Genomic DNA, 23,465 nt, shown 5'->3' on the forward strand with positions numbered 1-23,465 from the left:
TTAAAAAAAAATACCTTTTCAAATAATACCCTTAGTATACTTAATAACAAAACATCTGTGGCATTTTTATTAAACTAAAATTGTACAAGTTTCAAAGTGGAAGCTAAAGCACTTAGTCAAGAAAAGTTTTTATTTGCTTTCAAACTATAAGAAAAAGTTTATTTAGAAAATCACAGAGGTAGAAGCAAATGGCTTACTAATGTAGACTCCACAGAAAATGTCACTGCTTTTATATGTAATCACATATTGTGAGTATATTATTTTCTTACACTCAAGAAATGGGCTCAAAAAACAAGTTATAGAGGCAACAAATAAATTTTCTCTATCATTCATTTAGGAAAAGCTTTTACGTATTAGGATAAAGTGGCAAAGTTAACCTAGAAACTAATAATTTCCAGTCACTCATTTCTAATCTTATGGTAGGCATGCAAACAAGCTTCTTGAAGGAATTATATTTGAGTGCTCTGGCAGGGCTTATCTTATATTACAAACCCCAAGCACATGGGTGATTGCCATTAGGAAGTCTAACATGAAAAACATGGCCACACTGCCATCTTCAAAAAAGACTGACATCCTGCTATCTGTATGCACATGCAGATTATAAACCCTGATGCCCTCCCCTCCCAAAAGGGCACTTTAAGAAAATTATCTCTACTGTATATGTTGTTAACTAGCACAGAATTTTTATTTTAAATGGGGGGAGGGGTGAAATACTTCACTAAGAAAATTGAACCCAGTTTAGAAACTTGTATGGAGCCAAATAATGATTTTAAGAATTTTTTTCTAATGGTGGCAATGGCAGGAGCTGATTGGCCCGAATGTTGCACTTACATGGCAGCAGTGCAATGCCAAGTGCAGATGAGCAGAACACAGCATTCAGCTTCAGAGCTTCAGAGCAATGGAACCGTTTTTCGGTCACTGTCAAAAAGCCATCATCGGCCAGGGCACGCACTGCTTCCTCAAACGTAGCTTTGGCAATTGCTATGCCAGGTTGTCCTCAGATATCTTTAACGCTGTGAGTATTTCAGAGCTGTTGTTTTACTCTTAGATAAAATACGTTGTTTCAATGTCTCAGCTAAGTCTCCTTTCCATCTAGGAGAGGCAACCCTCATTTCTGTGGTCAGAATAGACATGCCGGCTCAGGGGTCAGAGAGAGCTTCTCAGAGGTGCTTCCGCTTTGAAAATCACCCTTTAGCGTGGGCTTCTGCGAAGGCGATTAATAATTCCAGCTCTCAAGTAAATGCAGGCACCATTTTTCAGCTACTACTGAGGATGTGCACATAAGCTTCCATGAGAGCTGCTGGCTTCCTGGCTCAGCTGAGGCATGGCCCATGGCCGTGCTGTGCGTGTAAGCCATGCAGTCCCCAGCACTGCCATGTCCATGAATGCCTCCTCCACCTGCTCCTTGCCTTGTAATACAGTCACAAGGCAGTGAGCCAGGTGCCTGCCACAAGCTTCAAACTGACGGTCCAGTATGAGGAGATCAAATCAAAATTCACTTAAAATAACACGTAAGGTAGCTGAATATTTTATTTTTTTGTTTGTTTTATTTTTAATTTTCAACTGCAGTTGACATTCAATGTTATATTAATTTCAGGTATACAGCAGAGTGGTTAGACACTTCTGTAACTCAGGAAGTGATCCCCCAAATAAATCTTGCTTGTACCTGACACCATATATAGTTATTACAATATTATTCCCTATGTTGTACTTTACATCCCCATGACTGTTCTGTAACTGCCAACTTGTATTTCTTAATCCCTCACCTCATTCATCCAGTCCCACAAATCCATTCACATCTGGCAATCATCAGTTTGTTCTCTGTATCTATGAATTCATTTCTATTTTGTTCGTTCATTTATTTTCTTTTTTTATGTTCCACATGTACATGAAATCATATGTTTTTTTGTCTTTCTCTGTCTGACTTATTTCACTAAGCATAATACTCTCTAGGTTCACCCATGTTGTTGCAAATGATAAGATTTTACTTTCTTATGGCCGAGTAATATTCCATTGTATATATGTATCACCTCTTCTTTTTTCATTCGCCTTTTGATTGGGATAGTTAATTTATTTACATTTAAAGTAAGTATTAAGTAAGTATGTACTGCCATTTTATTATTTTCTGATTGTTTTTGTAGTTGTTCTCTGTTCCTTTCTTATTCTCTTGCTCTCTTCTATTGTATGTTGGATTTCTATAGTGTTGTGTTTGGACTCTTTTCTCTTTATTTCTTGAATGAATTTCCCTCTCTTAAAATTTTTTTTATGTGCTCCATATATACCAAACTGTGTGTATAGCAGTCTATTTTAAGTTTACAGTTGCTTAAGTTTGAATACATTCTAAAATCATTACTGCATTGCCATTTTTACTCACTGCCTCCACATTTATGTATTTTTGTCATTATTTTTTTACTTTCTTTGTGTGTGTGTATCCTTCAACTTATTGTAATTACAAATGATCTTCATACCCTTGCCTTTTAACCATTGTACTAACTTTAGTGTTTGTTGATCCACTGCTTTTATTGTTTGCCAATGTCAGTGAGAATTTTTTCTGCTATTTTATTATTTTTCTTATTCTTAGAGAAGTCCTTTTAACATTTCTTGTACTACTAGTTTGGTGGTAATGAACTCCTTCAGTTTTCTTTTGTCTGTAAAGCTCTTTATCTTTTCTTTGTATGTAAATGATAGCTTTGCTGGGTAGAGTAATTTTGGCTGTAGATCTTTGCACTTTATCACTTTAAATATTTTATGCCAATCCCTTCTGGCCTGAAATGTTTCTTGTGAGAAATCAGCTGACAGTCTTAATGAGAGCTCCACTGCAGGTAACTAAGGGTTTTTCTCTTGCTGCTTTTAGGATTCTCTCTTTTGGCTTTTTTATTATGATGTGTCTTGATGTGGGCATCTTTGGGTTCATATTGTTTGGGACTGCCTGCACTTCCTGTATTTGTGTTTATTTCTTTCACCAGGTTAGGGAAGTTTTCAGTCATTTCTTCAGATAGGTTTTTAATCCCTTACTCCCTCTTTTCTCCTTCTAGTACCATGGTTATGCAAAGGATGTTATGCTTGATGATGTCTCAAAGGTCCCTTAAACTATCCTCATTTTTTAATTTTTTTCTTTTTGCTGTTCCAATTGGGTATTTTCTGCTATCTTGTCTCCAAATCAGTAATTCAATCCTCTTCTTCATCTAATCTGATGTTGATTCCATCTAATGTATTCTTCATTTCTGTTATTATAATCTTCATTTCTGAGTAGTTTTATTTTATGTTTCCTATACCATTGTTTCCTATCTCTTTGTTCTCACTGAGATCACCTCTTCTCCTAAGTTCATTGAGCATCCTTATAACCAGTGTTTTGAATTCTGCATCCAGTAGATGATTAGGCTTCATTTTGTTTAGTTCTTTTTCTGGAGTTTTGCCCTGTTATTTTCTTTGGGATATGTTTCTGGGTCTCCTTATTTTGGCTGCTTCCCTGTGTTTTTTTTCTATGTATTAGGTACATCAGCTATACCTCCTGGTCTTGCCAGAGTGGCCTTATATAGTAGGTATCCTGTGTGGCCTAATGGCACAGTCTCTCCATCCACCTGAGCAGGGTGCTCCAGTGATGTCTCTTGTGAGGATTGAGTACGCTCTACTGTTGCAGTTGATCCTTGACTGCTATTGGTACATCAGTGGGTGGGATTGACCTTTGGGCTGACTGGCTATGAGGACTGCCTGTGTTTTAAATGGACAAGCTGTGCAGGGACTGACCCCATGGAGCAGGATTCACTTCAGCAGGACGTTGGTACCTGCCAAGTCCCAAACCATTTGGGTATGCTCTTTGTGACTAATTAAGTGGTACTTTGGTGACGTCTGAAGCCAGTCACCAGGAGTGTTGGTTTTGGGGTCTCTTGGGAGAAGCTCTGATGTGGGCCAAGCTCAGCCCCTGACTACTGTCCAGCCCTGGGCCACCTGATCAGAGGTACAAAGTGACCTGTGGTTTGTAACTGCCTGCACTGGGCTTGGTGGAGCCTGGGAGTGGCTATGCTGTGCATGGAGGCTGGCTGCCACTAGGGCTGGGACTGGAGTCACTTAGCAAGAGGCACAGGGCACGAGGAGATAGGCTGCTACTTGTTTGGGGTTTGTGGACCTTTGATGGTGAAATAAGAATTAGGGGGACATAGGCAGGTTTAGGGAATTTTTAGAATTGGGGTCCATGGAAAAAAAAACATAGGGCTACAGATGGGGAGAAGGTACATTTCCATAACACAAGGAAGCCAGGTGCAGTTACATTTCTATAAGATGAGGGAGCAGTAACAGATATATTTCCATAACACAAGGAAGCAGCAACAGGTATATTTCCATAAGACAAGGGAACTAGAAGTAGCCAGAAAAGGTCTATATTTACAAAATAAAGAAGGAAGAAAGCCCAGAAAGAAAAGAACAATGAGGGAGGAGGGCATCACATGTCCCAAGTGGTGTTTAACCTTTGAGTTCAGGAGTCACTAATAGTAACCAATTCAAAAGGGAATATTGACCAATCAGAGGGGGTATCAGGACACAGGAACTACAGCCTTTATAAACTATGGAAACAGGAAGTTGGTGGGACCCTTTTTCCCCTCCCCACGTGGGAGTCCATTCTGTGGGACTCTTTCCCTCTCCCCACATGGGAGTCTGTACTTGTTATTCAATAAATCTCTACCTTTGCTATACTACCCTCGGTCGTAGATTCGTTCTTCAACTCCAGCGGACAAAGAATCTAGGTTCCAGTCCAAAAATTCCGTATCAGTGGGTTTTAGGAAAGTCCATAGCATGATGCCAGGCCAGCCACTTGTCTGGGTTAGTCTCTGAAAGAGACTTGAGCTGGGAAGATGAATTAGGTAAAGTGAGGTCTAAAAAAATCACCACCATGGAGTAAGAGCAGTTAGCTAGGTTGATGGAGACTCAGATTTAGCACCCAACTATGCCTGCAGGGTATGTTGGGGGGAAAGAGCACCACAAAAGAACAATAGTGCCTGACAGCACTTTAGTTCCCAAGAGAGCTGCCCATCTAGCCCTCTCCCTAAAGCCAGACAATTTGGTTCTTCCCTGTATGTTCCTGACACTTGTTTTGAGATGGTATCCCTTCTCTGGCACTTAGGGTGAGTGTCTGCAAACAAGTGAGACTGTGCTAAGGCCCTGCTTTTTGTTAATCCTCACTTGAAAATATTTTTTCTATTGATTTTTAAAGAAGGCAGGAAAGGAAGGAGAAGGGAGAAAGAGAAACATATATGTGAGAGAGACACATCAATTGGTTGCCTCTCGCATGTGTCCCAACTGGGGCTAGGGATCAAACCTGCTACCCAGGTATGTGCCCTTGACCAGGAATCAAACCCATGACCCTTCCGATGCTCTAACCAGTGAGTCACTCTGGCCAGTGCTTGTGCTCAGGCCTTTTAAGAGGACATCTGATACATAGCTGGATATTTTCTATGGTAGTCTTTCTGTTGTTGTTGTTTGGATTCCATTGAGACTCAGTAGGATTTGCTACTGCCTAGATGCAGGTGAGTTCATGGAGCTGATAAATAATCTAAGTCTTTGCAATGAAGAGAGTCAGCTTTTCCATGACTTCATGCAATACTAATCTTGCACTTTCCTCTTCTCAAACTTATCAATACTGCAGATGCCACTGTCATTCAAGACAAAGACACCAATCTACAGGACCAGCTGCCTCATCTTGGGATCATTTTCTACATATATGCTTAGGTCGACTGCACTGGAGCACTTCTCAGATGTGTCCTGGTCCCAGGGGAGCAGATTGTACATATACTGGGGCAGCTGAGACTTGCAGGTCCGAGGGTCACTGTATACCAGGATGTTGATGTCAGCACAAAGTCTGCCCCTCTTTGTGTGACTAAAATATTTCCTTGTTTCCTGGAAAAGCTGAAGCAAGATTCCCTTTTATAAATCTTCATGTTCTTAAATGCTTAGAGCCAAAGCTTAAGCAAGTTTCTCATAAATGTCTAGTTTTCTGGAAAGTTCCCTAAGCAATTCCACATACTGCTCTGAAAAAGTTTCTGTTCTGCTTCTTCATACAGATGTTTTATATCCATTCTGCAATAATTACATCAATGTGGGTTTTGTAGAAGATCACATTACTCATCCTGGGGCTGCCTCAATAGCAACAGCTCAATAGATGCCCGTAAAGTTCACTCTGTTTCCAAGTTGAACCTTGTCAATAAGATAACTGTGAGCGAAAGGATGCCAGTGTGATCATCTGTCCTGCAGGCACATTTTCAGGAGACTCAAAGTTTGAGGTTTTGCTTTCCAGGGAACACAAAGCAGCTGTAGGTCAGTGCCATGTTGTAGGTGGTGCAGCAGCATTCACACAGGCAGGATCCGGTGACTCAGCCACGGTCCATTTCTACCAGGGCAGTGGGGATGCACACCTAGCACTAGAAGAAGGCTCCATGCCTCTATGAAATCAGCTGGGACATCCTGATCACTATGCCACTGATGGTGATGAGCTGGTCAATGAATTCCAGATTCAGGTTTCTCATATTCTTAGTCTTCAACACATTGAATGGTCCTACTTGAATCAGATCTTCTAAGACTCAGTCAGGTTCAATATCAAAGAAGATCTCATTGACAGCATTTTTAAAAGTTGGGATAACTTCCTGTGGGTAGCAGATGAACTGTCTGTAGAGATTTCTGTTAAATGACTTTATAGCCTACATTTAAAAATGGATACTCAATAATATTAAAATTCTCAAGTAGTTACATGCACAGAGGTTCAACAACATCTATGGAAACACATTCTTCTTCTTTAACCAGAGGGTCAATAAAAAGATGAAGACATTTCTGAAAATTTTATTTGCATGTTGACATATTTATATCTGTTCTACAAATCACAAGTTTTGTGGCCTTACTGGCCCCTACTGAAAATCTACCTGCAGACCCCAGACAGGTGAGGCCTTTGCCTCAAGGGTGTGTCCCTAATACGGCTGCTCGGGGTTCCCTCTACCAAGAGCTAGGAGTACCATATGTCAGTGGTGAACTGACATCAAATTCAGGAGAAATAGGAAAGAATGCATTAGAGGAGAGGTGTAAAATAATGGGTCCTGTGTGGCAGGGTTTGCAGGTCAGCTCCAGGCCAGGTCAGCACTGGTGGAGGCTCTCCTGTGGAGGTAGAGTCCTCACCTCTGTGTCTTTGAGATGCAGATTGCCTGACACCCTCACTTGGAGGGAGGAAAGGTGATCGCCTCCAAAGCACACAGGGCTCTAGAGTGTACCTGGCAGGATGTGCTCCAAGATGTCCCAAGAGAAATTTTTTTATAGTTTAAAACAATATAAAGTATTATAATTAAGTGATAATTTTATTTGAAGATGATATCAATATCTAATGAAAAAATGCAAGAGAATAAACTACAAAGGAAGAGCATCAAGATTTAAGTTCCAGAATTAATGAGGTCATTCAATAATATATCAAACATCAATAACTTCCTATGTACCTACAATCACTAATTAAAAATATAATACAATAAAATAATTCATGATAGTGTGCACACACACATGCTCTCACACCGACAAATATACACAAAACTGTAAAAGTGTATGACTAAATACAATGAAATATGTACAAAGAAACTATAAATCTTTACTGAGGGCTACAAAGATGACTATATAGATATATGCTACGTTCATGGATGGGAATATTCAATATTTTAAAAATTATTAATTCTCTCAAAAATATTCTATAAAGTCCATATAAATAGCAATGGCTTGGGGAGTACTGATGCTATCTGGAATAAATAAATACTTGAGAATTAGTCTCTAATTTTTTAAAGAAAGAAGAGAAATGTGGAAGCACCTATTCTATCAATTCAAAAGATAAGTTATAAAGTTTCAACACAAAAAATAAATTATAAAGCTTCACCACCTCCCCCTCTGTTGGACATTTATAGTGCTTATGTCAACCGCAGTGCTTTTTAAGTCTTTTGTCTCATCTTCTTAATTAGAATATAAATAATTCAAGGACAGATTTGTTCTTTAGCTTCTTTGTCTCCTTGCAGCAGAATACAGACTTTGTACAGTGTATAGGGCATGCCCTAAGGTAGGCATTCAGTGGTTACTTGAATGTAATTAAGAATTTTATCACTAGAATATTCCCATTGCAATAAAGAGCCTGACCACATTGGTGATGTTTGGTGTTGACTTCTCTTTACGCTTTGCCCTCCTTTTCCCCTTTGGCTCCACTCATGGACAGGCTGATTAAAAAAAGTCCATCCTAACTAGAGAGCATTATGCTAAGCAAAATAAGCCAGTCGGAGAAAGATAAATATCACATGATCTCACGTATTTGTGGAATATAATGAACAACATAAACTGATGAACAAAAACAGAACCAGAGACATAGAAGCATCAAACAGACTGTACAACCTATGAGGGAAGGCAGGGGGTGAGGGGATAAGAGATCAACCAAAGGACTTGTATGCATGCACATGAGCATAACCAATGGACACAGACAGTAGCGGGGTGAGGGCTTGTGCTGGAGGGTAGAGGTGGTAGGGAAGAGGTCAATGGGGGGAAAAAGGAGACACATGTAAATACTTTAAACAATAAAGAATTAAAAAAAAATGTCCATCCTTCCTGGCCAGCATGGCTTCATGGTTGAGAATCTACCTATAAACCAGGAGGTCATGATGGTTTGATTCCCAGTCAGGGCACATGTCCAGGTAGCAGGCTCCATCCCCAGTGGGGCGGTGTGCAGGGGGCAGCCAATCAATGATTCTCTCTCATCATTGATGTTTCTATGTCTCTTTCCCTCTCCCTTCCTCTCTGAAATCAATATATATATCTGGCCATCCTGCACCTCCCTCTTTCACACCCAGGGGAATTTTAAGCCACACAAATCTCCAGACCAAGTAAATGGGAACTGTTTCCAGCTCCAACCCCTAACCACTACAAAGGCCCAGCCCATTCCCTCTGCTTGGCCCAAGCCAGACTGAACCTGCTGGGGCACACTCTGCTCTCTCCAGGAGCTCCTGTGTGAATACATTTTCTCTCTAATTCTCTTTGTGTGGAGTATTATCAGCCTTGATATTTGAATGAGATAACCCAAATGAAGGAAAGCAGTGTGACTGAGGGGAAAATCAAAATTTTAAGGTTATCTTAAAACATGAAACAAAAAATAAGAAATTGAAAATTTGCAATCATGTATATAATTTAAACTTAGTTTCTAAATACATAGAATATATATATATTGCTTTAAAAGTGTCACTAAGAGCTTACAGGGACAAATATGCAAATATTACTCCAAAATAGAGTTTCATAGTTATTATATCATTGTTTTGATTATAAACTTTATTACAGCAACATTTTACATATTGAATTGCTCCAGGAGAAAAAGCTACATTTAGTGGTATCTTCGTTTCCCCCTTACTGATACTCTCACTACATAAATGTTGCCTAAGCAACATCCTGAACTATTATTCTGTCTTTATGAGACAGCATCAGGAAAATGAATATATTCAAGTTCTGCATTTTAGCCAAACTACAAATTAATAAATTAGTAGGTTCAGGATCATGTTCAGCAATCTCCCTTGGATTCATACCTGCCTATTCTCCACATAGATAGATTCTGGCAACACCTTGATTTTAAATTTGACTTATCTATTTCCAGTTGAAAAATATTTCTCTGCTAATATATTCAATACATTTAGTTTTCAAATACTTCTGTTTATAAGAACCCAAATTCCCATTAAAGTGATTCTTTTGCAAAAAGGAAGCAGTACATGCCTGGCTGGTGTGGCTCAATGGTTGAGCATCGATCCATGAACCCAAGAGATCACTGGTTCAATTCCCGGTTGGGACACATGCCTGTAGGGGGTGTGCAGATGGCAGCCAATAGATGTTTCATTCTCACATGGATGTTTCTCCCTCTCTATCCCTTCCTCCCTTCCTCTCTCTCTCGAATCAATAAAATTTTTTTAAAAAATAATAAAATAAAAAATACATTTTATAAAAGGAAGCACTACTAAGATAAAAGTATAGGCTAGTCTCCATTTGAAACATTTCTTTCTTCCATTTCTTGGTTTTTGTACTTCTAGTTCATTTCTAATGCTAAATTTTGAGACTTTTCTTTGGATTTTCTAAATGCATTCATGTTGCATTTGACTAGCTATTTCTCTTTTTGCTTCAGGAGAGAACGGCAAACATATGCCGAAAGAAAAAGGATTGGTAAAATAAAGAACATAAACATTCAAATGTCTGTCTCCTTTGTGTAAAGGGTACAGGAGAAATTTGTTTGTTTTATTAATCATTTCATTTTAAATCCAAGAAGCTGTGCGAGACAAATGGAAAATGCCAGCAAGGATGACATGACAAAGAGGCTAATAAACTGCAGAATGCTTATACCACCGAGAGAAGCTGAACAGCATAAACTGCCTCCCTGGAATGGAATAGGTAGCTAAGGTGAAAGAGGTCACAGCCAGGCTCAACACTACACTGACAGTGAAGAAGAAGAATGCCATCAAGTATCAGATAGTTCCCAAATGCTGCAAAATATTAACTGTTTATGAACTACACCTTCATTATAACATAAGGACCATCCAATGTCTCACCATGTATCAGCTAAATGGTAGAAACAGCTAATTCTATAGCTCTTTTTTTTTTCAGTGTAAAGAAAAAAGCTTTTTGTATTTTGTGACAGGCATCAAACCAATTTAAGCACCTTTAACCCTAATAATATAACCAAAGCAATTTAAAATATTTCAACCACTAACTTTTTACCTAAGTAAAATTCCCTTGCAAATAAATAAAGGCCCCCTGTTTTGTTATGTGTGTAAATTTCTGTCCTTTTATTTTTAATATTTCATTTCTCCATTACACTGTGCTGTGCTTTGAACTGGCAGCAATATTGGAGGGCGGGGATCCTTCTAAAAGATAACTCTTCAAAATATGACCCATTGTATCCTCTTTATGGAAAATCAGGGGTGAAATGCTAGTCAGAGGTTACCTTCTTGATGGTTTCCAGCATGGACCGCCCCCCCTGCCAGGGTTTGGAGCTCTTCCTGATACATGACAGGCTCGCCATGCTGTGCCACTTCCGGTCCTCCAGCTTCTTATGGAAAGCATTAGCAAGCAGAAGCACCGTGTCATATATGTAAAGGTTTGAAATCTGAAAAGACATTACACAGTAATCATTAGAATCACCGACGCCAACCATCAAGAATATGGAGAAAATCATCAGCTCTGCTGCCTCCACTGGTGTAGTAGATGGCTGGTTTGCTGGGTTATTTATTAAGCAAAAGGTTTCTTTTTTCATTTCCCTGGCAATTTTGCCATTGAGAATGAAGTCTTACCTGATTGTATGCTTCAATTGCCTTTTCAGCTTATTTAGGTGTGAAAGAGAAGATTAAAAAAAGAGAAGTTTCGACAGAGGCAAGGCTGTTAGTGTCAGACCTCAGAAAATCACTGGCCCTTATTTCTTTCTGAGGAGGTAAAGATATAAGGGCTTAAGATTGGGAGGGCAAACTGAATAATACATTTTCTGAATATGTCAAGTTTTTGCATTCTGGTTATTCAGATGGAGAAATATCAATTCGATCTTACCTATCAGATGAGTGTGAGTGTCATAGGTATAAAAAAAGAAAATAGCCATCTGTGCGAACATTTGTGTCTATGGGGATTCAGTAATAAAAAAAAATGAGAGAAAGTAGCACCATTTATAAACATTACATTGACAAGAATCTATACAAAATTATAGAGGTATACATTGCAACTCATTATCATGACATACCTTGAACTACTGACTTTGTGAATTCATGTTTACATTAAAGCTTTCTTTTCCTAACATAATCATATTATTATCTTCCTCCTATGTAGACTGAAACAGGAATTATAGAAATGTTTGGTAAGAGCTATTGCAGTCTTACAGTTAACTCTTGCCAGAATTGCTATCCATACTATTACTAGTAACTACTGAAGGTGTCTATTTTTCAAATAAATTAGAAAATATTTACAAAACATAGCACCAAGAGATATCCAGTGTTGATATAAGTTGTTAAATGTGATATTATAGCCTGTATGAAGGAAAAATCAAACATAAAATTAAAAGTGACTATCAGCCTGGCCAGCATGGCTCAGTGGTTGAGAGTCCACCTTTGAACCAGGAGGTCACATTTGGTTCCCGGTCAGGGCACATGCCCTGACACCGGCTTGATCCCCAGAGTGGGGCATGCAGGAAGCAGCTAATCAATGATTCTCTCATCACTGATGTTTCTATCTCTCTTTCTCTCTCCTTTCCTCTCTGAAATCAATTAAAAAAATATATATATTTTAAATGAGGAATCAAAGTAACTATGAAAATCAAATCCATCTTAGAGCATTTAAATATTTCCAGAAATTTTAGTGTCTTATCACTTTTGTTCCCTGAAAACAAATGGGACGGCCTATTCACTGCCCTTTGCTTATAATCAATCACGAAGGAATCTTATAAAATTGCCTTACCCCATCAGAGAATAGTATTAAGTTTAACTATTAGGATAATGAGAGTTTGATATTATTGAGCAACTGTTAAAAAGCATTTCCTAACAGTGCCTGTGAGTTTTCCATTATTAATTGGTAAATCTTTAGTCATTTGTGTTTTTAAGCATTATTTGATATGCATAAAACTTATGGGAGGTCGTTCTTTCTTTAAAGAGACAATGGATACTCTTATGAACTATGTGAAACACCGGTTTGTTCTTTGTAAGGACATAAGAGAGAAGGCTATTCTCCACCCACCTCCTGATCCTGCCTCTCATGCCCCACCCCCTGCCAGATAATTACTAGAGAGACTAGGGATGGGAGGGTGAGAGGGGTTTGGCCAAAATGTACAATAAATGAAGAGTGAGATTTGAAGTTAAAAGTGGCTAATGAATCAAAATTTAGTCTGAATTAGACGGCGAAGACCCAAAAGGAGAACCTAGAAGAAACATGAAGAATGAGTAGGCTGTATCCAAAAATCCAGGACAAACTTTTGATGATCTCTCAATTATCTGCAATAATCTGGCCTTTTCTAACCTCTCCCAGCTCTAGGTCTTAAATTTGTTTTCTCTTTCTCTCTCTCTCTCTCTCTCTCTCTCTCTCTCTCTCTCTCTCTCTCTCTCTCTCTCTCTCCGGTTTTATTTTGCTTCTCTCTCTGACTGATTGCTTTAAGTGCATGTATGAGATTGATGTGGAAGCATTCTTTGATGTCTATTTATCTTTCTCCAACTACTTAATTCCCTTAATACTCAATTCCTAGGTATCAAACTAGGTGAATCCTACCCAAAAGCTCTCAGCACCCTCCCCATGTTAGGGCTCATTGGGCAGTCTTTTTATCTCCTGTAACTCTCAGTGCATACTTCTAATGAAACATATCATCATGCTAAGATTCTTTTAAAATCTGCCTTTCACACTAGAATATGAGTTTCTTCTGGCTGAGGGCTCATATTGTACACATTTTCCCTTTTGTACTTTTGTTTCCCTTATTCTTTATTTTCCCTTGAGTTAGCCTAGAGCTTAGCACATGCAGCGATTTGTTTTTTGATAAATAGGTATTAAAAAGAATGGGAAAAAGAACATCAAGTTTAACAGCAGGTAGGTTTGACAGAAGTCAAGCAGTGAGAAACTTGACAACACGGATTCCAACCATACCTGACATGTCTGTGACACAGTCTCTTTTGCACACCTTGAGGCATGTACTTGGAGCATCCATGCTGGTTTGAAAGGTGAGTGAGTTGAACTCAATATGTGACAGATGATATAATCAAATGACTGCCTCTTCTCATTTGCCCACATTCCAAACTGCAGGATCCAAAAGGGATGTTGGCATTCTCTGTGCTTTGAATTACCTCTTCTTTTTTTCTTCTTCTTTTTTTTAGGTAAGTGCCTATTCTCCTTTGAAATTTGTGCTCTTTCCCATGCCACACTTTATTAGCCCCTTTCTGCCATCATCTGCTGACCTCCTGGTTGCTCTTTATTCACCAGGTCTTCGACTCCTCCCTCACAATGATCCCAAACTATCCTCCTGCATTAAAAAGATCATTTTGATTTCCACAAAGATGATCTTTACTTCCATTCTGGCTACAACCAATATAAGTAACTGTTCACTAGACACAAACACACACCACCTCTAATATCTTAAACACCAGCATCCCACCATCTGACCAATCATTTCTCTCCACTTTACTGTCACTACACTTGTTTTCTGACTTCACTGAACCACCAGCACCCACCTCCTCTACATAACAACCTTCCAATATTTCACACCATCTATTACTTGCTCTGAAACACCTTCTTTACTTAAGTTGTTTATCATCTAGAATAATTTCTAAGATGTTCATCATCTCAGCTCTCTTCTCTGTCTTCCTTTTATGTTTCAATGTTTCTGCTCAAAGTCTGATACTCAGAACTGACACATTATTGCAGATATGATCTGACTAGGAGAGAGATAAGGTCTATCTCTCTTGATCTTAGCAAAATGCTTCTGACATAGAGACCAAGATTCCATTAGAAAAATTTAGAGCACATATGCTCTGTGCTACGCTCGTACCAAATCTCACTTCATCTCTACAGCCTTAAACAGCTGTCAAACTAGGTCCCATTCATCTAGACATCCTGTAATTGATTTTAAACCTATATTTTATCTCTGTGAAATTTCAACTTTCAGGCTTATTATTCAGTAAATATTAACACCTTGGATCTTGATTATATAATACAATATAAACTTTCTCCCCTAGCTTTATGTTATTTAAACATTTTTGATAGGCATATTTTCTTCATGTATTGATAAACATTTTAAAATATTAGACCCAAGAATAGAATCTTCTGGGTGACCATAGAGTAGTTCCTTGTAGGATATTTAACATTGTGGTTTGAGTATTCCTCTAGTTGCACACTTCACAAACTGAGGGTAACAAAAGACCTGGTGGTAAATTGTGGATACAAGGAAATATTCAAAGCTACAGAACATATCTGAGCCATGTCTGAGGTATATCAATTTTGCTTGAAGATTTGAGGGGGAAAAAACAACTAAGAAATTTAGCTGGTAAATTATTTGAAATAAACTCATGTGTTAAAACTTTTAAAGAGAATAATGAGACTTTAACATATTTTGAACTTTAAAAAAACCATCTGAGACCAGAGCGTTCACTATCTTCTGTTCTTAGGAGACCTTTTGTCAAAATGTTTGACTGACATCAATCTATCTAGACTTTTCAATGTCTTTCCAAAAGGATTTCATAAGAAAATTTGTCAAACCCTATATAAAAATCAATATACAATACATATATTTATGACACTATAACAACCTAAAAATTTATATAAGACTTACTTTGGCAGCATTTTCTGTTTAGAAAGTCCTATTGTCTATTTAAAGTTCCCTAAACCATATGTGTAATACTATATTCTACAGTTCATGTAGATATTAATTTTAGTATTTTAAACTCTGATTATCAAAATCTTTTTGCTTTCTTTTATAAATTAGGACATTCACCAAAGTTTTCTTATACTTGAATTCTCTTCCCAAGTATTTCTCTAGTATTTCTAAATTACAATGTGTGATCATATCCACTTGCTCATCCTACCTAATAATAGACAAATATGCAAATTGACCGCACCTTCCCTACGCCCAAGCCACACCCACCAGCCAAGCCACGCCCACCAACCAATCAGGACGAGTATGCAAATTACCCCAACAAAGATGGTGGCTAATTTTCATATCAAGACAGCGTAGAAAGAAGCCAAGAGCTGCAGAAGGGAGCAAAACTGTGGAGAAGCAAGCAAGCCGGGGGGAGGAGAAGGGAGGAGCGGAGGCGGGGCTGGGGGAGAAGGGAGAAAAGCAGGTGGGCTGGCAGAGAAGGTGGGGCGGGGGAGAAGGGAGGAGAGCAGGCAGGCTGGCAGAGAAGGCGGGGCGGGGGAGAAGGGAAAAGCAGGCGGGCTGGCGGAGAAGGTGGGGCAGGGGAGAAGGAAGAAGAGCGGGCGGGCTGACAGAGAAGGGAGAAAAGCAGGGTGGCTGGCGGAGAAGGCGGGGTGGGGGACAAGGGAGGAGAGCAGGCGGGGTGGGGTAGAGTGCAGCAGGAAACCCTATTGCAGGGTTTTTCCTGCAATGGGAATGCTGGTCCTATATAATAAAGAGGTAATATGCAAATTGACCATTACTCCAACACACAAGATGGCCACCCCCAAGTGGACACAAGATGGCCTCCACAAGATGGCCTGCAGGGGAGGGCAGCTGTGGGTGAACAGGCTATCATGGGAGGGAAGTTGGGGAGAATCAGGCCTGCAGGGGAGGGCAGTTGGGGGGGACCAGACCTGCAGGGGAGGGCAGTTGGGGGTGACCAGACCTGCAGGGGGGGGAAATTAGGGGTGACCGGGCCAGCAGGGGAGGTCAGTTGGGGCAATGGGCCGACAGAGGAGCAGTTAAGCATGGATCAGGCTGGCAGGGGAGTGGTTAGGGGGTGATCAGGCTGGCAGGCAGAAGCAGTTAGGGGCAATCAGATAGGCAGGCAGTCAAGTGGTTGGAAGCCAGCAGTCCTGGATTGTGAGAGGGATGTCCGACTGCCCTCAGACATCCCTCGAAGGGTCCCAGATTGCAGAGGGACAGGCTGGGCTGAGGGACACTCCCCATCCCCATGCACAAATTTTGTGCACTGGGCCTCTAGTTTATTATTAAGAGCAATTATTTTTCAAGCCTCATTTTATTTTATTTTTTTAAGATTCCTTTATTTATTTATTTTTGTTTTGTTAATCCTCACTAAAAGACATTTTTCCATTGATTTTTAGAGATAGTGGAAGGGCAGGGAAGAGACAGAGAGCTGATAGAGACACAGTGATTGGTTGCCTCCTGCATGCACCCTGACCAGGGCCAGGGCCAGGGATTGAGTTTGCAATTGAGTATATGCCCTTGACCAGAATCGAACCTGGGATCCTTCAGTCCACAGGCTGATCGATGCTCTAGCCACTGAGCCAAACTGGCTAGGAATCATTTTAGAGCAGTATGGCACACTCTTATAATCTCCAAACCCCGTTTTTTTTCTAAAACAATGGTTACTTTTTAAAATGACTTTTATTTAAACCTTTGCAATTTGAAGACAATTTTTTTTAGATGGAGAAAACAGAAGCAAAAATATTTAAACATTTCTGTTTTCTTTCCATTATCAGTCAAGCTAACATTAGTTTCGCCAAGCAATAAGCTCACTTCCTTTTTGCTAAAAACTGTTTCTAGCTAAAATATTTACTTAATACTTGAGGCCTGGTGCATGAAAATTCATGCACTGGAGGGGGGGTCCCTCAGCCCAGCCTGCCCCCTCTCACAGTCCGGGAGCCCTCAGGGGCAGGAAGCGACCTTGCGATCAGGGGAAGGTGATGCCCCATTACACCTCTGCTGCTGCCACTGCTGGCAGAGCAAGCCTCGGCTGGCCCTGGTTACCTGAGCTTCGGGCAGCCCTGGGTGGCTGGGAAGCCGCCATCTGAGGCTTCCCTGTGCCTCGGGCCAGCCTGGCGGCTGGGGGGCTGAGGGGACTGGGCACTGCCATCTTGTGGCTGTGGACACCGCCATCTTTGATGGTGTGGCAGTCAATTAGCATATTCCCTCCTTATTGGCTGTGGGTGCCACCAGCTTTATGATGGTGTGAGGGTCAATTAGCATATTCTCTCTTTATTCAATAGGATTTATTTTGCAACTTCAGCTAATCCTTGATTTTATTCTTTCTGGCATTGATTTAAAAAATTTGGAAACTTGTTTTTTGTTCTTTCTAAATCTTACTTCTCTTTCTGTGCATATTAAAATATATAATAGCTCAGAGATCTGTACACAGTCTCATTGTACCCTCTTCTCCTTTGTTGTGGATTATTGTGATTTTATGTTGGATTTTTATTTTTAGAGCTCACTTGAGTCATATTTTCAAATCTTTATTTTTTGAGTTATTTTTAGTTATACCTTGCTAATACAAGCATCTGTGATCATATTTACCTGAATTGCTTTTTTAAAAAAATTTTTTTTTATTGATTTCAGAGAGGAAGGGAGAGGGAGAGCGAGAAACATCAATGATGAGAGAGAACCATTGATCAGCTGCCTCCCGCACGCCCCCTACTGGGGATCGAGCCTACAACCCAGGCATGTGGCCCTGGCTGGAATCCAACCAGCAGGAGAGCAGGCGGGGTGGGGTAGAGTGCAGCAGGAAACCCTATTGCAGGGTTTTTCCTGCAATGGGAATGCTAGTCCTATATAATAAAGAGGTAATATGCAAATTGTGTACTAATATGCTGGCAGTACACTCAGTCCATAGGCAGACGCTCTATCCACTGAGCCAAACCAGCCAGGGCTACCTGAATTGTTTTATTGATGAACTCCAAGATGAGAGTGTCACTTCTCCTAATCGCCTACTCCCAAATTCTCAGTATTTTTTCTTGTTGTTTTGTTTAACGTTAGTGAGATAACAGATTCACAGAGGCAAGCCTCTATACCAAATGCTCTGCTTTTAGTGGAACATTTTAAATTCAAGAGTCTTGCATTTAGACTCAATTATATAAATCTTCACTTATCAAAGTGTTTGTCAGTTTTCCTTTTATATGTTAATTGTTAGGTTAAATTTTATTATTACATAATAGGGAAGTTACTGTGTAACAAACCCTCAAAGAAAAAGTAATTGTCTTGCTTCTTCCCACCTGTGTGTTTGAGGGAAGTGAGAGGAAGGTGTGGGATAGAGGGGTGGTGCTTCATCTACAGCCTTAATTCATCAGACAGGTCAGGGAATATAAAGCTAAATAAAATATTTGTTTCCTGGATTTCAAGAAATAAATTAATTGAATCAGAAGGGTTACTCTGTTAGATTAATGTGCTTCAAAATCTGTGTAGCTACTTCCTGCTTTAACAATTTGTATTCTTTCTGATACTTCTTTTTACAGAAAACAGTCTTAAATATTTTAAGATTTTCTGAATGAAAGCTCTTTCATCTTTTTCTACAATTGAAATTCTATCATTTCCACATCAATTATACTCATGACCAATTAATATTGAAAGCTGGGTCATTATAAGCGTTCAATAAGACAGGCATTAAAATTTAAACAGGTGTTGTTTACACTTAAGAGTGACTTATTTTGACCACTGCCTCCTCCTTAATTACATTAAAATCCACAAATATTCACAAAGGTGCAAAGCACTGGGGCAGGTATGACGGGAGAAGTAAAGATAGACTAGTAATTGATGGGGTTTTAAGATGTCATGTGCTAGAGGGAACCTGTTCTAAAAGAGCTTAAAATCGAGTAGGAAACAAAGTTCTATGGGCAATGATCCCTAATGGGCTGCCCAGTACTTCATGCAGCTCCCTGCAATGGCAGTAAGTATGAAAAAATAGTTTGGGTATGTAATAACTCATTAAAAAAATCCAAACATAACCAAAGATAGCGAGACTGGATTTATCATTCAAAAGAAGAGGTAGTTTCGCAAAATTCCCTTATTTATCTAGTATTATTGGGGATGAACTAGTTCTAACAGGGTTATATTTCCAAAATATTCAAACTGATCATCTCTAAGTACTAAAATATTTTGATAATAAACATTTTGAAGAAATAGTTTTCTGAAATATATATTTTTCTGACTTCTGAAATTGACCATGACTTTAATCTTTGTTGATATCTCAGGGCTACTGTTTAAATACTAATATGCTGGCAGTACACTACAGTGACACCCTTAGGAACTGTTTCATGACACAGAGTTTTGTGTTTTTTTTACAAAAGTCCTTCACAGATAAAATATTTGAATTAGATTTCTGATTGATTTCTTTTGTCCTGCCTCTTGCTTTGCTAGAGAGTGAAACTTATAGCTCCCTACTGTTATCCTCACACCTGCCTTTTGTAATCCCCTTTCAAATTGACATATTGAAATCCCTGTGCAAAGAGAAATAAAACAAAAATATCTGATGGGATTTTCCTTAAGAGAAAGAAATAGGCTCTGGGTGAGTACTTAAAGGGCATTTTTATGAGGTAACTTCAGGGACTTGGTGTTCTCTATTTTGCTGCTCAGAAATTTTATTTTCAAATTCTTTGCTGTACTCCGAATAGCGAAGATCTGAGTTAAATATGATTATATAACACTATAGCACTACTTGCATTTTTAAATAAAATTTTTGTGAACTACTTCAAACTGGACACTAATCTTTAAAAAGAAAGCCTATGTCCTTGTTATGTCAAAAAATCCAATCAAACTTATTAGATCAATAATTTGGAGTTTGGCATTAAGGAGTATCAATTTCAAATTCTACCATGAGAAGTGCTATGGATCTACTTACTTGCTGAGAAGAAAATAACCTTTACTTATTATATTATTATGAAACAAGTAGATATTTTGCTAAAATGAAGTTAAAAGGATAAAAAGAAACAATAACACAGATTCTTTGTGCTTCCTAAGATGCTTCGACGTAATAAGTTGCTGGAGAAGGGGCATAGTTCAGAAATTGCAAACATGTAAAATTCTAAATCCAATACAACTCTCTACAACTGCACAGCAAAGCACCGTAGGAAGAAACACTCCAACGCTTAGAATATACCTCCATATTCTGAGCAAATGGGTCCTTCGGATCACACAATGTCGAAGATATTCGATGGTTGCCACGGAAACATCGCTGACTTATGTTCTGGGGGACTGGGAATGTCTGCCGAATGATAGTTAGCCTTCCAATTGACCTTCTTACAAGTTCCTGTACATCCATTTCACTTATTTCCTATAAGATAAGAAATGGAAGAATTAGAAATGCTTAATACAGTAACAGAAACACAACATCTATTAATAAGCTGTTATCTGGAAATGCTAAGGGTTACTGTAATGCATTTACTTAATGCTTAGCCCTCAGACAAATGAAAACAACATATGTTCATTAAAATGATCAACTCATTTGTATTTGCCGTCTGTGCTTACATTATGTCCATTAATGCTTAAATAATTCCAAACGGGAGCAATTGACTTAAATATAGGGTGCCCCCTCAAAAGTGTATACCATATACACACTTTGAATAAACATAAAGATAGTGTTTATTAAAGTGTATTTCATTTTCAAAAGTGAGCTATAAGCTGTTAAAGTATGTATACATTTTTGGAACACCCTGTATACTTTATTAATAACAAGTTTATATTTTGTTACGTTGAATACTATAGAAAAATATGGGTTATTTACACATCAAAAAATCACAAAATAAGTTGCTATTATAATTCATTATTCATTAATGTATTTCAAGGTACTTTGAGTACCTAGGAAGATAGCTGCAATGAAAGAGTAACATGTATTGTTCCTAGCAATTAAAAATAGGGCTTCTTAATAAGGCAAGTAGAGTGAGCAAGAGGAGATATTATTTTTAAACAACTTTCCCAAACTATTCATGTTAACCTATAGATTTTTATTGGTTAAAAATAAACGAAGTGCTCACTAAATGTTTAATAAATAAATTAGTATGTAATTGTGGTATTAACATACAGATGAAAAACTCTTTTGATTAATACAGAGTGAACCAGGATGAGTGAATGAACAAGTACAGTTCTTGTTATCCAAATTAATGTTATTTTGTATATGAGTGTTTGTCGAACTGAAAGAAATGTGTTTTATACTTTCCTCTGCCTCCCAACTCCAAATTAAATTTTAGGATTTAACTCAATCATGGATGTAGGAGCAATAAAAATGAAATATTTTAATAACATATACATGTTTAAATTGGAATTAGAATAAAAGTAATCAAAATAAATTTTAGTTTTAAGGCAGTCTTTACTAAAGCAGTTTGTACTTCCTAATGTCCACTGGAACCTCTTAAATCAATGAACCCTTAGCAATGAACTTTTCATTTCAGTAGATTCTAATCACAACAGGAATAAAAGATTTGACATAAACTTTAGAATGCAGTGAGCATTCATCAGTTTCTTCTGCTTTGTAGCATATATTAGTTTATTCATCCTTTATTTATGATCTTTATGTAACATAGCTTTTCTTAAAATAAAATAACACCTGCCATCAGCTGTATCCAATATAATGTCCTGGATTTTTGGTTGATCACCTCTTAATGTACTATTAAAATAATGGTTTTCTTAGTTTAAAATGCCATCTTTTCTCTTTAGTCTGTGCCACCAAAAAACTCTGTCTGGCAAAAAGCAAGTCACTATTTAATTTTCTGTCACCTACTCACAAAGAAGAATTATACAGTATCCTTGAACATCATTTTTAGCCTTAACCTTAACAAGAAATCTTTTAAAATTAATTAATATTGCTATGCAGTGTCTTTACATTTTTAAAATTAAAATTCCATATTTTGCTGACATTTTTATTTAAAAGGCAGTGAAAAAATTGTACCACCTTTTCATAATATTAACTCTATTGTGGTGTGTGTTTTTCTTTAACAATACTAAATGTTATCAACGTTTTACCAAACAGTATCATCCCTACCTGGCTCTAGCCATGTTGACCTACAAATCAGCACATCAGAGTAAAAACTTACATTGATAAGTGTTTACTATGTTGGGCAAAACACTAAGATAATATGTTATCTTATTTTCTGCTAAAAACAACAAGGATTCAGGTACTGTTAGTCTCACTTTGTAAATAAAGACCTGGAAAGATTCCAAGTTCTTCTTCCAAAATACTCTGTATTTACAGTATCTATATAATAAAAGCCTAAGTGACCGTTATGGCAGAATGACCAGAACACCGGTTTCTATGATGTGCACTGACCACCAGGGGGCAGATGCTGGCGGGAGCCTCTCCCACCTTTGCGGCAGCACTAAGGAGCAGAGAGCCAGGGGGTGGTAAGGAGCAAGGGGTCCCAGACTGGGAGAGGGCACAGGCTGGGCTGATGGACACCCCCTCCCCAGTGCACGAATTTTATGCACCGGGCCTCTAGTTAATTTATAAATGTCATGAAATGAGACACTCTACAAGCTAATTAATTAAACAAGGTTCTTATAAGTGTATTTCTAGTATCACATGATCTCTCACTCATCTAAAGGAAATAATGAACAACATAAACTGATGAACAAAAACAGATCCGGAAACAGGGAAGCATCGATCAGACTGTCAAACCTCAGAGGGAAGGTAGGGGAGGGTGGGAGTAAGGGTGAGAGATCAACCAAAGTACTTGTATGCATGTATATAAGCCTAACCAGTGGTCACGGACAACAGGGGGGTGGGGGCATGCGTGGGGAGAGGTTTGGGATGGGAATGGGGGCATGAGGACAAATATGTGATACCTTAATCAATAAAGAAATTTAAAAAAAAAGAAAAAAAAGAAGTTCATATTTCCTTACAAAAATTATTTGGATCAATATTTATGAATGGCGGGATTTAAAACTATAAAGATATATTATTTCAGCATGTAATAGCTTAATGATTCTATAAAGGAATGATAAACTTACCTCTCATGAATTAAAGTCTTAAAGAAGACTATTTCAAATCCACAAAAAGGAATGACTACCTTTTATAGGTTCCAAAAACTGAAGTTCTTAAGTG

General features: G+C 38.5%; 1 protein-coding gene and 1 pseudogene across 1 annotated transcript in view; both read right to left on the reverse strand.

Annotated features, from left to right (window-relative positions):
* GRID2 (glutamate ionotropic receptor delta type subunit 2) overlaps positions 1 to 23,465 on the reverse strand; it is a 1,386,076-nt gene that overhangs the window by 530,108 nt on the left and 832,503 nt on the right. Inside the window, exons 6-7 of the mRNA XM_008143549.3 lie at positions 20,529 to 20,702; positions 10,973 to 11,134 (exon numbers count right to left, since the gene is read on the reverse strand). Of these exons, the coding sequence (XP_008141771.1) occupies positions 10,973 to 11,134; positions 20,529 to 20,702 (336 nt within the window). The remainder of the gene's footprint in view (positions 1 to 10,972; positions 11,135 to 20,528; positions 20,703 to 23,465) is intronic.
* Positions 770 to 10,923, reverse strand: LOC129150993 (DNA replication licensing factor MCM4-like; annotated as a pseudogene).

The sequence above is a fragment of the Eptesicus fuscus genome, chromosome 2 (genome assembly GCF_027574615.1).
Source record: "Eptesicus fuscus isolate TK198812 chromosome 2, DD_ASM_mEF_20220401, whole genome shotgun sequence".
Taxonomy (NCBI): Eukaryota; Metazoa; Chordata; class Mammalia; order Chiroptera; family Vespertilionidae; genus Eptesicus; species Eptesicus fuscus.